Source organism: Aspergillus nomiae (assembly GCF_001204775.2).
Source record: "Aspergillus nomiae NRRL 13137 chromosome Unknown contig00001, whole genome shotgun sequence".
In the NCBI taxonomy this organism is placed as follows: Eukaryota; Fungi; Ascomycota; class Eurotiomycetes; order Eurotiales; family Aspergillaceae; genus Aspergillus; species Aspergillus nomiae.
Genome location: NW_015378056.1, coordinates 401,682 through 418,060, shown reverse-complemented (window position 1 = coordinate 418,060; position 16,379 = coordinate 401,682). Strand labels below are relative to the sequence as shown.

General features: G+C 48.5%; 2 protein-coding genes across 2 annotated transcripts; both read left to right on the top strand.

Moving 5' to 3' along the window:
- Window positions 1-6,136: 6,136 nt before the first annotated feature.
- Window positions 6,137-8,788, top strand: ANOM_000277 (uncharacterized protein; the record flags this gene model as incomplete). Its single annotated transcript, XM_015545535.1, has 6 exons — window positions 6,137-6,311; window positions 6,418-6,800; window positions 6,864-7,008; window positions 7,325-7,382; window positions 7,449-7,551; window positions 8,477-8,788. The coding sequence occupies 6 exons, from the start codon at window positions 6,137-6,139 to the stop codon at window positions 8,786-8,788; spliced, it is 1,176 nt and encodes a 391-aa protein (XP_015412626.1).
- Window positions 8,789-11,246: 2,458 nt separating this feature from the next.
- Window positions 11,247-15,741, top strand: ANOM_000276 (SH3 domain protein; the record flags this gene model as incomplete). The annotated part of the gene is made up of 3 exons (XM_015545534.1): window positions 11,247-13,762; window positions 14,445-14,502; window positions 14,560-15,741. The coding sequence occupies 3 exons, from the start codon at window positions 11,247-11,249 to the stop codon at window positions 15,739-15,741; spliced, it is 3,756 nt and encodes a 1,251-aa protein (XP_015412625.1).
- Window positions 15,742-16,379: the final 638 nt, after the last annotated feature.

The window sequence follows — 16,379 nt, the reverse complement described above, 5'->3', positions numbered from 1 at the left end:
CTGGGCAATGCTGTCTTGCTGTTTGCGGCGGTGGCGGGTCAATTTTTGGTTGGGACCAAAGTATCTAGCAGTATATGGGGCCTGACGTGCGATACATTTTACCCTCAATTTTAGTCACCGCACCCTAAAGTATGTCAGTGTCCTATCAGTTCTCCACCCCCCTCTTCAGCCTGCATTCTCCAGAACCCAATTTAGCGCCGGTATCGTTTTCAGGAGCGACCAATGAAACCCGCGCATGTTCACTCGCGATGGCCCTCAACGGTCTAGATAGAGGCGATGGTCTGAGGCTAGGAGAATATTGTTACTTTACTTATATTAGGACTGCGATTGCTCCCCTTGCTTTGACACACTAGTCGGTAGTAGAGACATATCCCCCATGAATGTTATGCAGATGTAGTCTCGAATCTCCTGACGTACAGCATGCAAACCAATTATCGTGCACTGGTGATGGTAAGATTGAACTCCTTTTTCCCTCTTGCGACACTCGGTGTGTTACTTTCGGTCCAAGTGCCATCATTACACCTTAATTTGACGGGAAGGACTGAATCAGTCCTCCTGGAGTTGACACCCACTCGATTAAGGTACATAACGTAGTCGACTCGTTCAAGTTCATTAAACCTTGATTCTCTTGACAAAAACCGACTAAAAGACTAGCGTCGTCCGCCCAACAAGTTATTTCCTTGGAACGTGCAATCATGACATCAGATGTTCTTCCCCAAGGATTTGATTCCAAGCTCAGTCCCTCTCCCTTTGTAGTACTTCGTTTTCCTCTTGTCTTTGATTTTTTTTCTTGAAAATTTCCATTTCTTCACTCACTTTCGACTGACGTCCGTGCATGCTGTACACAAGAAAATTTTCTTCCTTTGCTTTTGAACACCGATCTCCACGCGGTCCGGTCTTGGCATGACTCCCGGATAGGCAATTTACTGGTCGGAAGATTCCCTAATTGCCGTTCACGGCATATACTGTAGACGGGAGCTCTTGACACAGCTGGGTGATTCGACCTTCCGTTGTACAGGATAAGTATTGATACTGATATGAAATGAAGTCTTCTACCAATGCAAGTAGTATATACCTAGTCAGTCGTAAGAGTACTCTGGATGGAGGAGATATACAACCAACATTCTGAGCACACCCAGGAAGGAATTTGTTCGCCAATTTCTTTGTCTAAAAATTTTTATATCCACTGCCTTATCATTGGGTCTGTGTAACGTTGGATTGCATGCATCGTTTCGGTACCCACTTTCTTCCATCTAGACCTCTGCCCCATTCCATTGGCATCCCAAGGTACCTCCTATCAACACTGGTATACTGCGCCGTATACCTAGTAGCTTCGCTACTCATGCGCCTACATCGGTCGCGACCTAAAATCTCATCCTAAGCTCACTGTGCGCCGTCTGTGCACAAAGTTATAATATATTTTCTTCCTATTTGCATAGCAACTAATGTTTCACAGTGATGGACGAATCCTATAGTCCAGGTTTCACGGCAGTGCTTCTCACCAACCTTTGCTAGGGTGGTCGAATTTTAATTCTCGCTGGGGTCGCGGATATCTCGAGTAATTAATATATACTCAAACCCTATCAATAATAGTTTTATAGACGTCGGGAAAATATCTATCTTAGGTAACATTGGTCTCCGACTCGGCAGCGGATTGGCCCTTGGAGACTCAGGTCTCCTTCCGAACTCCCCGATACCGATCGTCTGCACAATTAGCAGTGACAGCAATGCAGGTAAGGGAAGGTCCTAGAGAGTGCCCAGTGACCACGATGGAATTTATGATCGACTGGCTTATCTAAACCATGAAAGATGCCCTCGAAATTCCGTACACGTTTGACCGTCTATCGCGCAAACTGAGGAAATTCAAACAAGTTTGAGGTCACCAATTTCCCTTCCCCTGACTGGACGCACCGCCACCCGAAGGAACCTTACATAAATAACGAGTAATAGCATTAACAAATTTACACGATATCACCTCGCAGGAATTTAGATTTTTATGAACTTATTGTCTGGAAATCAGACTCCATGAACCCAAATAAGTCTGAACATTTCGTTTCGATCAACACCCAAGACGACGAACGACATCCCTGTCGTTCAAAGCGCTACTCACCGGCCCCATTTCTAGTCTACTTTGACCTTTGAGCGAGTACCTACGCCGTACGACTCGTTAGTTCGTACGCCGTCTCCATGCGGTCCGTCACCGGGGACTTGGGGCCCGAGCGGGAAGTCGGCGACAATTTATCAAAATTTTGCACGCTCGCCCTTTGATCGACAGATACGGGTGTGTTCCAGACCCGTCTTTCCGGAAGTCTGTCTCCCGTATTGCCCAAACATTATATGGGCCCGTTAGAGTTTTCTTGTCTGTTGCCATCACCAACTGCCAGGAAAACCTGAGCGCAGCGGTGAGAATTATTTTCCATAATGCGCACGTCCTTCCCAGAGAGTTTTAACTCTACATCCTCCTTGTTCAACTCAACAGCCTTAGGATCATGCCTGAAGCACGCGATCGCATCCTTTGCTACCTAGTCTTTAGCGGTAAGCACTTTGCGGATGGATCGATGTATGTAGTCAATCCCCCACGCATTGAGCGGAGGGGTTTCCAGTAACAGCGATAGGTTCCGAACTCAAGGTGGAGCGCTCTCTCATGCTTGGATCAAAATGCCCCGTGGGGATTGCTGATAAGGGATTCACTGCGGAGAGTGTGCTGACAGAACCTTCTTACCACCCAGCTCGATATCAAACCGACTTGACTCTCCAACTATGAAGTATTTACAAAGTAGGCGATAGGAATAATCTTCCGATCGTTGTGTCCGACAACTTCTAGACAGGCGACGGCTTCGGTGTGGCATTGGCCTTTTTGGTGACAGCAATATCACCAAACCCCACCCAGAACACTCTATACAATCGCAATCGATGGTCTCAATCGGTCTTGACCTTGTCATGAGGATTGCGACCATCCATGCGGAGACGCATCGCTTTCGAGGCAAAGCTATCCACCAACGTCCCTAGTCTCTAGCCTGCCAAAATAAAAGGTCTGCAATGGGGAAGGTCACTGGCCGTTCACAATGCCTGTCATCCAACAGTGAATGAGGGGGAAATAGCGCATATCTTGACCGGAAGAACCCGTGTTACTGAAAAGTGTATCTCAAGATAAACGAAGAGTAGAATCGACTACTGTATACCTTAGGGCTCAGACGTCCGTGCAAGCTCACCGGTCAACCAACCATCGGCCACGGTACCCAGAGCTGGCGTAACGGCCCCATTTAGTGAAGTTAAAGCTTGCTCCAAAGTGCGGCCCCAAATACACTAAGACCTACTAGGAGGACGTATGTCTACGCATAGACAGCGCTAGGGTCTCAGCCAGGCGCCAAAGCCTTAGCATCCGAGTTGAGAAATCTACGGCTATCCGTGTCGGGTTATGAACCCGTAGCTCGCTTTCACCTTTTGAAACAATGACGCCGGCTATCTGGTTTCCGAAGGTTGCCATAGGACCAAGTCGCATAGTACATACTAAGTAAGCCAGTCTTGGTTGAGATGCTTGAAGTACTCTGAAGCTATCGGGGTAGGCCCCACCAGGAATTACCTCTCAATGCATTATACTGCATCCTAAATTTCTGATCATGTAACCCTAACTAATTAACCAGCCATGTCGAACAAACCTATGCTCATAGCAAAACCTTTATCCCGATATTAATCCCACTGCATATTCAGTTAACGACAAACAAACGCCGCCCAGACTGCAACAGCTCACATGAACTCTTATCTCCAGAGCATCTCCTCACTCCCCGCCCGATAGACAGCGCGGTCCCCCGATTCCTATTAGCCCGGACCCCCAAAGGCCGTGCCTACCACTGGACCGGGGGTGTAGCTCGCACGGACATTATCTGACTCTCAAGAGTAGCTACGGTGAGCAAGGTAGGTATGTACGTGGGCAGGGCCTGATGAGACAACGGGGATCCGAGCGTTGAAATCCCCTCTCCATCGTATTCCCCCTAGTGTCCATTCCCCTCCTTTCAATGTATGCGATGCAATGTCGACATTATCGCCAATGTCCTGCACTTCCATACCTCAGTAGGTCAAAGTTCCTCCTGGTAAACAGTGCATCGCCCACGTATGCACCAAATACATCTGAATCACCTCCAACTCCAAATCTCCTCATCAGCCTGGCTCCCTGAAACTACTAGTAGGTGTCACAAACACAGCCACGCGGGGTAACAGCTTACATGCTCACCATCATCGCCATTATCATCATCATAATTATCATTGTAGCCTACAACGCATCCTGGAACTGAGTAAGCTCAAGTCGCGACTGCCAACTCATCAATCCAGTTCCCCGCTTTGGGAAGCTTTGCCCTTTGCCCCAGGTCGGTACCCCATACCCCATACCCGTCGTTTGCCGATTAGCACGAAACTCCTTTTTTGGCTTTATGCTCTGCAGCAGCTGGGTGGAGAAGGCGTGTTTGGGAAGGTCTCTGCGATAGGTTGATTAGCTTGCGGGGTAGATAATTTGATGTAGGTTTTGGTAGGGTTTGATTTGTGTGCTTATCAATGGTCTGATATTGTGGAGTGGCTATGATAGGAGAGTACCTGTGGTTCTGGACTTCTTGGGTAGAGAGACCTTGCAATGGTGTGCTCTTGGGAATACGAGGTATCTTTGTGTGGATAGTAGTCTCAAACCTTGGAATTTAGTTCTCTCGCGTGCTTCGTGAATTAACGGTCCAGTCCTTTTAATCTTTCCTTGAGATTTACATTTCACGGAGGATTGACTTTACTCAGAAACTTAAAGCTCTCTGAAGCCATAGCCCATAGCGGTTAACCTATTCGTCGGATCCGAGATATCGCTGTCGAAATGGATAGATGTGATTCATTCGAGAACATTGGAAAATTTGGCAAGGTCGCGATACTCGGATGCTCAACGATCATCATTGTATTGTTTCACCCTCTATTCATACTTGACAGGGGTAATTCTGGTACAGATCATAGTTAGTTCATCGCTCTGATTGTGCTTTTCAGAATCCGAGAATAACAATCATGTATTGAATAGGTTCATTAGCCACCGATCGAGTTTCGCCTACACTCTCCCTCAAAGACCGTGAGATCGAACCCTACAATGAACCCTTGCACCGAGAGACTGCGAGATGTTACATTGTCCAATTCGTGTTCGAAGCGACCATATATACATTTACATCAATAGCCAGCATGAACTGAGCAGATCAAGTCTCTTACATCAGTGTGCTCAAACTGGGGTCATTGCGGTCAATATGGAAGAATATCTGGTACGTTCTTCTCTTGCAGCACACAACATCGAATGGTTAATAAAATCCTGGAAGTTGGCATCCGCTCCAGCATCCATTGGGCTCTGTGCCCCTAGATGGATTTTTGTTTCAAATACAGAAGAGTGATTGGTCATTCGTCCTTGCGAGAGAGTCACCTCAGATATGAATAGTGTGCTTTACCCTGCGGTTAGAGGTTCCCTCATGACTCGCCAATGGCAATTTGGAAAATGACTTTACGCTGTGTCTATCAGTGACTTTTCCAGTTGAAACACGCACGAAGGCAGCTGATTACCTGGAACAATGAGATTCCCCTCTGCCTACCATGCTTACAAGTTAAGAACTGCCCTAATTTCCCGTCCTTGATAATGCGGACTGGTGCTCTGGGATTAGGGGCCATAAATAGGGGAGGTTACTCTAACCCTGAGAGACTGGGTGGTGTCCTCTAGAATGGTCGTTCTTTGTTTCACATTGGAAGCTGGCTGTACAGTCTGCTTCTAAACTAACCAATCGAGTAGTAGTCAACCCGGTGAGAATACCTAGTATTCCCGACAGGGTGAGTCGCGTCCCAGTCAAAATATGTCACGCTGTGTTCGTTACTGAAGCAGTCGGTATCATGTGTTCCGCCTTTCCTCATATTGAGCTGCCTAATAGCAAGTTTTATTTTGCTCACTTGCAATTTCCCAGACTGGTGTAAGAACATTACTGGTACTGGAGGTTTCACCAATTTCTGCGCAGTTTCTTCCCCTTGCTTTTACCTTCTCGCAAGTCTTCTTTTGTAGGTCTCGGTGAATAAACCTGTCCTGTCAAAGCCGTGAAGTCTTCGCCCCTTGCTTGATCAAGACTGTTGAGCATCCGCCCCAATGGTGTCTCGCGGCCGCTATCGCCGATTATCGTTGCTCTCGGCAATTCTAATCCTATCTCTTGGCCTCTTGGCCTTTTCTAGCCATCATCGCCGTGTGCCAGCCGTGACCTCGTTCAAAGAGCGATACCCTTTGCTCTGGAAACACGTGCATACCTTTGAAGGACGTGGTGGAGGTAAGCGATGCATTACACATCCCGCACGTTCGTCCTCGTTCCACCATTGGATGATTTCGTCGCATTATGTTTGTTTGTTAACAGCCACTGAGTTGATATGCTATAGTGTGGTATATACCGACAAATTGGGTGCAGCCAAATCCTCAACCTCGAACTATTATCGAAGCCGCACAGTTGGCAATCCAAGCGACTGCCCTTGGCAGAGCACACCGTTTCATGCCCCATTCACTAATTCCCTTGATCGTCCATCAGGCATGGGGCCACCGACAAATCAATACTTGGCCAGAGGATTTGCGGCTCAGTGTCGAGAAATGGCTGCAGTTCGTGGTCGAGGGTGAAATGGCATATTTCCTTTGGGAAGATGAGGGCGTAGTAGAGTTTATCAACCAATTTACGCCTGAATCCCATGAGCACTATACATCGCTGCCATCAATGGTTGAGAAAACAGACTACTTTCGTATCCTAGTCGCTACATATGTTGGTGGGATCGTAAGTCCTACCATAACAATGTCATATCAATCCCCATACGACCTTGAACTGACAAGCTGTTAGTATGGGGATCTCGATACTGTGCCACTCAAGTCACCTGCTCAATGGATTACTTCACAGGAGGTTCTGCCATGGACAGACCTCGAGACTATATTCGTCTATAACTCTACGAAGCCCGTCAGGGCGATTTTCGGCATTGAAGCTGATTGTCTGCCCGCTGACCGCACATGCTGGCGCATGGGCTATCCATATTCAATCCAGCTAACTCGGTGGTCATTCGCCTCGACACGAGACCATCCTCTTCTACGCTGATATCTGGAAAACCTCGCTCACCAATTGCAGAAAATTGCAAATATCTACCGGGGGGGGGGGAGGGGGGAAGCCTAAAAACATCAGCCGCTCGTGCTGAACAACAAGCTCTTGACCCTTTGACTTTAACGGCCCGGAGGCCATCACTTACGCTGCTCAGGGATGGCTCAATGTCTCCGCTGGGTTGAGATGGAATGCCCTGACTGGTTTACTAGACGGCGGGAAGGCCAAGCTAGTGGACGATGTGTTAATACTTCCCATTACTAGTTTTAGGTGAGTCTTTGTCAGAAGGAAAGGTAAGCAAGGGATTTACTAACAAAACATTTACAATCCCGGCAGAGGAAAGTACGGCAACATGGGCTCTAAACCCATCACAGATCCCACAGCACTAGTGCACCATCATGGCCAAGGGTCATGGAAGAAATTTAACACCGTCACCGAGGTTGGTAAAATTTGTCGCACAGTGTTTGGTCTCTGTGAGAGTTGGTCGAAGATACAGAGCATAACGTGAGACAGACTTCCCACCTTTCTTTAGTCTTCCTCCCTTCGGCTTGTCAGGAAGTTCTGACCCATGCGCTCAAGTTGGCTCAACTTGATCGGTTCAGGAACCTGTATAATCTGTTACACCGTCATATAACTCACGTAGCTCTAAGGGCTGCACAAGGCCCAGAAAGTGCACTTTACGTCCATGGGATACTAACTAAATTAGTACTTATACTTGTACTATCTGATCATAGCCTGGAAGCAAGATTCCGGGATCTTTCCACCTCCAACTTAGTGAGGAGCGTATGGACACAGGGTTTTTCGATGCGTCTAGGCCCCTGAAGTTGTAAAGTATTCGAGAGTGCTGAGCCAAATCGACTCTCCTTTCTCTAGATAGAATTATATTACCTGGTCCTGCCCGTGATCAGCTTGCACGATATTCCTTATTTGATTATCTCAAACTAAGTTACTTCTGATCATGTACATGGCTCTATTGCCAGCATGCATCTTGGAAAACTGAACATGAGTAAGAGGGTAAAAGAAAGTAACCTTTCGAGATCAGGAACACTAGGTTGGTATAAGGATCGTCTTGAACAAGCCACATGGCCATGTAATTATGATTGGCTGATCTTTCACATCGATCGTTGCCTTTGATGTTTTGCCCCCACTTTTGGACGCCTGAACGTACCAGCATTGTAGACACCGTCCATATCACCAAACGAAGCTCACACAGCTAAGTCTCCAAGAGCTACTCTTCTGCCCTCAGCTACCAGAACATCCTCAACCTGAGCCTGAAATTATATCACCTGAAGTAGAATACCAAATCCAGTCCCCTTCCCAGTATCAAGCCATTACTAATGCGGCCTCTAATCAACTACTAGTAGCCCAATCAAGCCTCTGGATTACGTTACATAGAGGTGGCCGCCTTAGGGCCACGCAAAATGTTAGACTGGCTGAAGGCCCTATTTGCGAAAAAGGAAGAGTCGACCGCACCCTCGCGAAGAGCCAAGAGGGCAACGAAACGCGCGAGAAAGGCGCGGGCGAAACGACGGGCTGAGCTGGAAGAGGAACTCAGACGTAGGAGGATGGGAGATGGAAAAGTTCCCTTCTTTATGGGTTCTGTGATACCCGTCTTATGGGGCACGCCGGGGCAGAGTGTTGAGAAGCAACATGATCGGAATACTGTTGTGAGGTAGAGTTGAATCAACTAAATTTCTGGACTCGGGACTTGATTAGGGTGGCCAGGATAGCATATATCACAATATCCTGAGAACTTGGATAATTCGATTAAATACAGAGGGAACTGTAGTGCTGCTTGGTGGAGGAAACCAAGATCTGATTGACAAGAAGCATGAGATTCTGAAGATAGGGTCGAAATTACTGAAAGCCATAGGATGGAGGCCCCAGGGAGGGTTATTTTGCAAACTGTTGATTATTTGCACTATTAAAAATGCATTGCCCTCTAATACAGGCACTATATATAGTCTGGGCCATGACTCTGTTAATCGCAGTCTCATCATAATGACAACTGCTATCTTTCGGCTCTTTATTAGTGACTGTATATACTACTATTGTGCGGGGACCGGCCGAATAAGTTTGGGATCGAGGTTTGATATAATTTACTGTAACTTTCATGGTGCCGTTAGCCTATGGGGCTACAGCTACTCTTTGTTAGCTGTCGTCCCTACGGTCGTAGATAAATCAAAGTCAACACGGGCTTGGTTCTTGTAGACCTTTTGGAGATGAAAGGGGATATCATTGTGCAATTTCCGGTAAGACTCCAGTCCTCGTATCATACACAAAAACGACCTCGTTTCTCTTGTCGGGCGTGCCAGGTTGTAGCTTGAACTGTCTTTCCTCACTGTCTTATTCGGAAGCTGGAGGCTGAAGTCATGTTGAACTACACCAGTACTGAGAGTGATCTCGCCAAGATTAATTTCCTTTCTCGCATCTGAATGGTCCCTCGGTACGCGCCACATGTTCCTGTAACCAAAGCGAGCATGACTTCAGAAACGCTAGGGAGTAGACTAGCACATGCAGTCGCGGCGCTTGCTTTTCCCATCTCCGACAGGTACACGAAGACAAACTTGTGCCCGGCGATTCTACAATTGTGTTCGGATGGCCTGCTGAGTTTCCAAGTGTGAATTCAGATTTCTCGTCAAAAGTCGCCTCAGCGACAAGGCACAGAACACCGCAGTAAGAAATTCGCCTCGATGCCCGGGCCAGCCGTGTTTCTCGTTTGGACCTCGAGGGTTATTGGAACGTTTCGCGATAGCTCCGGCTGTTTAGTGGCAGACGACAAACTAGATAACAAAAGTCAAACTAGGCGTGGTACTCAGGAAGGTGTAGTAGACGCTTCATGATAAGCCGAGTAACATTTTAGACCATATAACTTCGAGAAGAGCTGGATCTATGTTTTGTTAGAGGCAGAGAAAATAAACAGTTAGCAAAGCTCACCATACCTTCTATTGTTCGCGGGGCTGTGGGAGACACGTGGACCAGTCATCGCATTTGACTCCTCAATGGGGGACTGGAAACGCCAATCTTTACATAAGATTTGATGACCTTTGGAAACTTCTAAAAAAGATGATCGACTGTATATATCGCGAGATTTCGGTGTCTCCTTCGAGATCAACTTGAAAATACAAGCCCAAGGCTCCCTAGGTTAAGTGTATAGGACTGATAAAGAACGTGAGATATTGAGAAACAGGACCCAGCTTACTACGACCAAACCCACAATCACACTGTAGGCAATTTCAGAAGTACCCTATAATTTCAGGTTTTTTGCGACAAGAGAGCGCATGTAGCCCCCTATCAGCTCGTGCCATACATAGTTCACAGGTGGTTCAGCACTCATGAGTGTTCCGAAGGCAGACACACAGAGCCTTCCAAGACCTGAAGGACGGGTGGGTCTGCTTGCTCCTAGTAGTAGTTATCTCCTCTAGAGTATGCATGCATGAGCACGTGATTACTTTACGGTTGATTGTATCGTCATGTATGCTAACCTAAAGGCAGTCCTTCCTACAGGAAAGAGGAGAGCGAGATAACGATAAGCCGTTGTTAGTAGTTATGGCTCTTCAGAACCTGAAGCTAAGTGGAACCACTAGTGGTCCATTTTTAACTCGAGCCGAAAAGGCCGATCCCGTGGGACAATCAGCCTTAGGAGTAACCCAACCAAACCTCCGGCTGTTTACTCCGTCCCTCATACAACTCGCTTCTGTCGACGTTGGCTTCATCTCCCAATGTCAAATGAATCACCTACCGGAGGTCCTGCTTTAGGGGACCTTGAAAAAGAACTGGTCTGCTCGGTATGTGCTTTCTAGCCATTTCTTCTTTCCTCACTTTCTGTGGCTCGATTTTCGATTAGGCTGAAGAACGTGGGGAGCCCCAGTCATCGCTCGCCTGCTGTCATCAACTCCTCTTTGTGTAGATCGGATATTTTGGAATAATAAATAATATAAATAACCGAAGATATAGTCGCTGTGTACTGTTACTGACCGCCCATTCTACTTAGATCTGCACAGAACTGCTCTACCAACCCCTCACCCTCCTTGACTGCCTCCATACTTTCTGCGGCTCTTGCCTGAAAGAATGGTTCTCTGTCCAAGCTTCACGCCACCGGTCATCCTCTTCCCCTCGATTCACTTGCCCATCATGCCGTGCCGTCGTTCGCGAAACAAGACCGAATGCCACAGTGACTACGTTGTTGGACATGGTGCTCACTGCGAACCCCGATCGTGCCAGCCTGAGGCGGAGAAAGAGGAGATCGCGCAAAGATATAAACCTGGACAATCTGTCTTCCCTACTGTTGCTTCGCCGGAGAATAGCACTGCTGAGTCGGACAATGATGATCGGAGGTTAATTGAAGAGGTCCGTGAACTGAGTCTGCGTGAGAGTGGGGCGCGAACAAGGGAGCATCGATCGGGACGATCATCGAGAACTCGTCGAGGTGAAAGTGCTGATGGCGATAGGCGAAGGGAAGATGGTCGATCTCGACAGCAACGAGAAGAGGAGCGCGCTACGCGACATCACTCTCGGACCGCATTGTCCGATCCTACAGAACGCACGAGACAGATAGAACACCAGTCAAGTCTTCGATCGTTGCTGAGCTTGTCGGATACCGAAACCATGCAAGAAGAGATCCTGCGTCAAATTCTGGAAGAAGGGTTGTTGGATGATATCGATATGGACAATCTGGGTCCCGCGCAGGAAGAAGAGCTTAGTGAACGCATTGCCGATGCTTATAGACGGAGGCATCGACTGCGTTCGCGATCACAACAGAGGAATGGTACGCAGGAAGAGGCGCATGCCTCAAATCGCCCTCGCGCACGATCGCAATCAGTGCAGAGATCCCATCCTGCTTCTGGTTCTCGAGGTTCACCAGCGCATCCTCCGGTGTCAAGGCCGTATTTACTCGAACCTCTCGTACAACGCCCCGGTAGCTCTGGCCATCAGCGACGTTTATCTGATCAAGGTGGCCGTCGAAGAGTATCGCCTATTCCTATTAGCTCTGCTTCATCCTCGGAGGTCAACCTGAGGCCTGCAGCAAGATCGTCTAGCGACATGATTGCTGACCGCCCTCGGGGCTCCCAGGCTGCCCGGGTCAGAGCGGCTGATTCAGCTCCACGTACACGTCGAGCGACGGCCTCCGAGCAATCTATTCCTAATATATGGGTGGCAGGTAGTAATGATCGAGAGCTACGGCGACAAAGGCCAGCCAGACAGTCTATCGACTCTCCCTCATCAGTTTCTTCAATGGTGCGCAGCCCTCGAACTGCTTCTTTCGCGGCACGCTCCGAACAGAACCTTGCAAACTCGCCTACAGCTACTTCTCTCACGCCCGAGATCAATAGTCCTGCCAGGCCAGAAGGACGCTCGAGGCCCTCATCCTCCAGATCTAACGCTTCTCAAGCGACAGCCTATTATATTGAACCGTCTATCTCGTGCGATCGATGTCGAAGGACAAATATCCAGTATGAACTTCACAAAAAGTGCCGGTTATGCAAGGATGGTGACTACCATATATGCCTACGGTGCTACCGGCTTGGGCTTGGCTGTCTAGACTGGCCTGGTTTTGGTGTATCTGCAAAGGCAGATCTCGACAGAATCCATGCTTCTTCTAATGGTCTTGCCACGCCTTCACAAGAATCGCAGCATATCCTCTTGTCTCTAAAGTATAGCCGGCCGTCCGACGCAGCCCGTCGAGCCACACGAGATGGAAGAGAGGTTACCAATGAGCACCCTGCCCGGCGATTGCAAGCCGGGCTCTTCTGCGACATATGTCAGTCATCAGCAGATACGTGCTTCTGGAAATGCAACCAGTGCAACGAGGGCGACTGGGGTTTCTGTAACAAATGTGTCAATGAAGGAAAGTGCTGTACGCATGCCCTACTACCAATATGCCGTGTTACGCCAGATAGCCCCTTGACTCCCGCGACACCAGCCGTTCCAGGTGATATAGCGAACGGTTCGGCTGCTCCTCTTGCTGGAGCCGAAACACTGAAAGTACTTTCTTTCTCCACAAATTGTGACATTTGCGCCAACCAAATTCCGCCTTCGACTCTTCGTTTCCACTGCCTGCAATGCAACGAAGGTGATTATGATATTTGTGCAAACTGCTACCTTAAGCTGGTGGCCACGGCAAAGATCCGTAAAGATAATGGACACAACGGCTGGCGGCGCTGCTTGAAAGGCCATCGGATGGTGGTGGTTGGATTTGAAGATCATGAAGAGGGCCAGAAGCGGGTCATCGTTCGTGACCTGGTGGGCGGTCGTGCTTTGAAAGATGAACACCTTCAACGTTCCTCCCCTCCGGCTTCTCCCTCCCTAACACGCGGCTCTGTGGCAAGCTCTGGCGTTGTTCCATCCCCTGAGCTCGGTACTGGCGACTGGAGTTGGAAAGAGGGAGCGGAGCGGCGCAAAAAAGCATCTCGCATCCGTCCCCCATGGTCTAGTACCATCGGTGACCGTACTAACTCATACTCTGAACCTTCCACGCCCACTACCCCCACACAGAATGCATCATCTTCACGTCGCTTCCCTCCTGATGGCGGCGTTGGCCTCGTTGTTCACGCGCTATGGCCATGGTATCCTGAGGATGGTGTCAAAGACGAGTTGATGTTTCCACGTGGCGCGGAGATTACCGAGGCCGAGAATATCAATGATGATTGGTATTGGGGGTGTTATGCTGGATCAACGGGGTTGTTTCCAGGGACACATGTCTTTATTGTTGGGGAGATCGCCTAGTCCATTTAACAAACATCTAACTACCTTGATGAAAGCAATGACGACTTACGATTGATGTATACATAGATGATGACGTTGGGATGATCTGATGGATGGAATGTACGTACTGCATCACTATACGGAATATCAGTGGTGGACTTGTACTAGGTTGCTGCCTGTATCATGGTATTAACAAATCACAAGTTGTCCAAGAATTAAAGTAGTGGTAGATGCATGTAGGCAGATGCAGATGCACCTCCAGTCGACCTTCTGGAAACTCTAGAAATATCTAATATGCCTTGTCTCCGCCTCAGCCCCACTAGCCCAGCCTTACTGCGCCACACTCGTCCCTGCCTTTAAGTATGGATGACGAACGGGTGGAAGCGCCCGCTTGGCGTCATTGTCGTCGTATATAATCTTCCGTAGTCTCTCACCTTCTGGAATACAGACAACCCCACTGCAATTTTTGAAGCCTTGAACTCTTAATCATGTCGTATAATCCGCCTTATCCTCCACCAAATCGTACGTATCTATATCGCACTAATATGATCTCTTCGAGATGTTCTTGATTGGCTAACCCTCGTCCTTTTCATCTAAACAGAACCTCCGTATCACGGCGCCCCTCAGGGTTTTCCGCAACCTCCGTACCCCCAGCAGCCCGGTTACGGTGGCCCCCCTCCTCCAGGTCAATATAATCGGCCGCCTCCTGCACATCCGGGTCAGTATGATCGACCTCCGGTAGCACCTCCGGGCCAGCCAGGATATCCTCCGCACGGACACCCCCCACCAGGCCCCGGATACCACACGTCGCCCCCATCTCACTCCCCCATATGGAGCGCCCCCACAACAGTTCCCTCCCCATGGCGGTGCAGGATATCCGCAACCGGGGCCATATGGTGGTGGTCCAGTAGGTGGCTACCCATCGCAACATCCACAACAGCCCTTCCACAGCCCTCCACCGGCCCAGCCATCCCCAGGCTACATCCCCGGCCAAATTGCCCCAGGTGATTTTAACCGCGAAGCCGATGGGCTCCGTAAGGCAATGAAAGGCTTTGGAACAGATGAAAAATCACTCATTCAGATACTGTCGAAAGTCGACGCGCCTCAGATGGCCGCCATCCGCCAGACCTATGCCAATTATATTCGTCGCGATTTGTACAAAGATGTCAAGTCCGAAACGAGTGGCTACTTCCGCGACGGCTTGCTTGCTGTCATTGATGGTCCGCTGATGCACGACGTGACTTCCGCGCGTGAAGCGGTCAAGGGAATAGGCACGAAGGAATGGTTGCTGAACGACGTCCTAGTGAGTCGGTCGAATGCGGATCTGAAAGCTATCAAAGCCGCATATGAACGCACATACAGCCGTTCTCTCGAAAAAGACGTCCAAAGTGATCTGTCATTTGAAACACAAAATCTCTTCGGAATGATCCTTCGCGCAGACCGCCATGAGGAATCGTTCCCAATTGACCCACGTACCATTGAGGAAGAAACAAAATCCCTGCACTCCGCCACTGCTGCTCGTATGCGGAACAATGTTCAGGAAGTTTGCGGTATCTTCGCCCGGTCGTCGGACAACGAACTCCGCGCCATTAACCAGGCATTCAGCGCCCGTTACAATACCTCGCTAGAGAAGCACATCGACAAGGAATTCTCGGGTCATATGAAAGACGCTCTGCTTCAGATGCTGCGTGGCGCATTGGATCCAGCCATGCGGGATGCCGAGTTATTGGAAGAATGCATGAAAGGCATGGGCACTAAGGACGTCAAATTGGTGAGCCGCGTTGTTAGGCTACACTGGAATAGAGCGCATAAGGACCAGGTGAAGCGCGCTTACCGCCATCGTTTTGGAAAGGATCTGATTGAGCGAGTTCGTGGCGAGACAAGCAGTGATTACCAAAGATTGATGGTTGCTCTACTGGAGTAGACCCTTTCGCTTTATGATTGTATGATTTCACGGTATGTTGGGTACGGCAGAGGTCATGACATGGGCTGGGCGGCTTTCTGTTTCTTTCATATGCGTCAACCTTCCATTTTTTTTCCCTTTCTAATTAGTGTAACTCTCAAGTGATACCACCAGATGCATGTTTTCAATATCTTGGGCGGCTTGCTCGGTTATCACTATACTGAATTAGTTTACTGAGGTATAATCTTCTGATTCGTTTTCGATAAATATGTATATGTTGCCCTTCTAAGAATTTCGCTTCAATCTTTAGACATCTTAGAGTAATCAAGTTACCAAATAGCCCGAAGATCACTAGGTGGTATTTTGTCTTTTAGCTAATCTACCTTGTTCGCCCGATACACGCTCGAACAGAGCTTCTAATTGGCCTTCTCTACTTTTCCTTACGTTAAAGCCCCATTTGAATGCATGTACCTAAGCCCGAATGGACAGGGGGGGCGATCAACATCCTCGGAATGTCCAACAGCAGCTGTGATTACTGATCGGAAAATGAACATTTTGACCCAATTTTGCAATAAAGATTAATCAACAGAACTATAAAATTGTTGCCTACATATCCCCTCTTGATACTTTAATTTTCTTACGTCAAGGAATCAGAATAT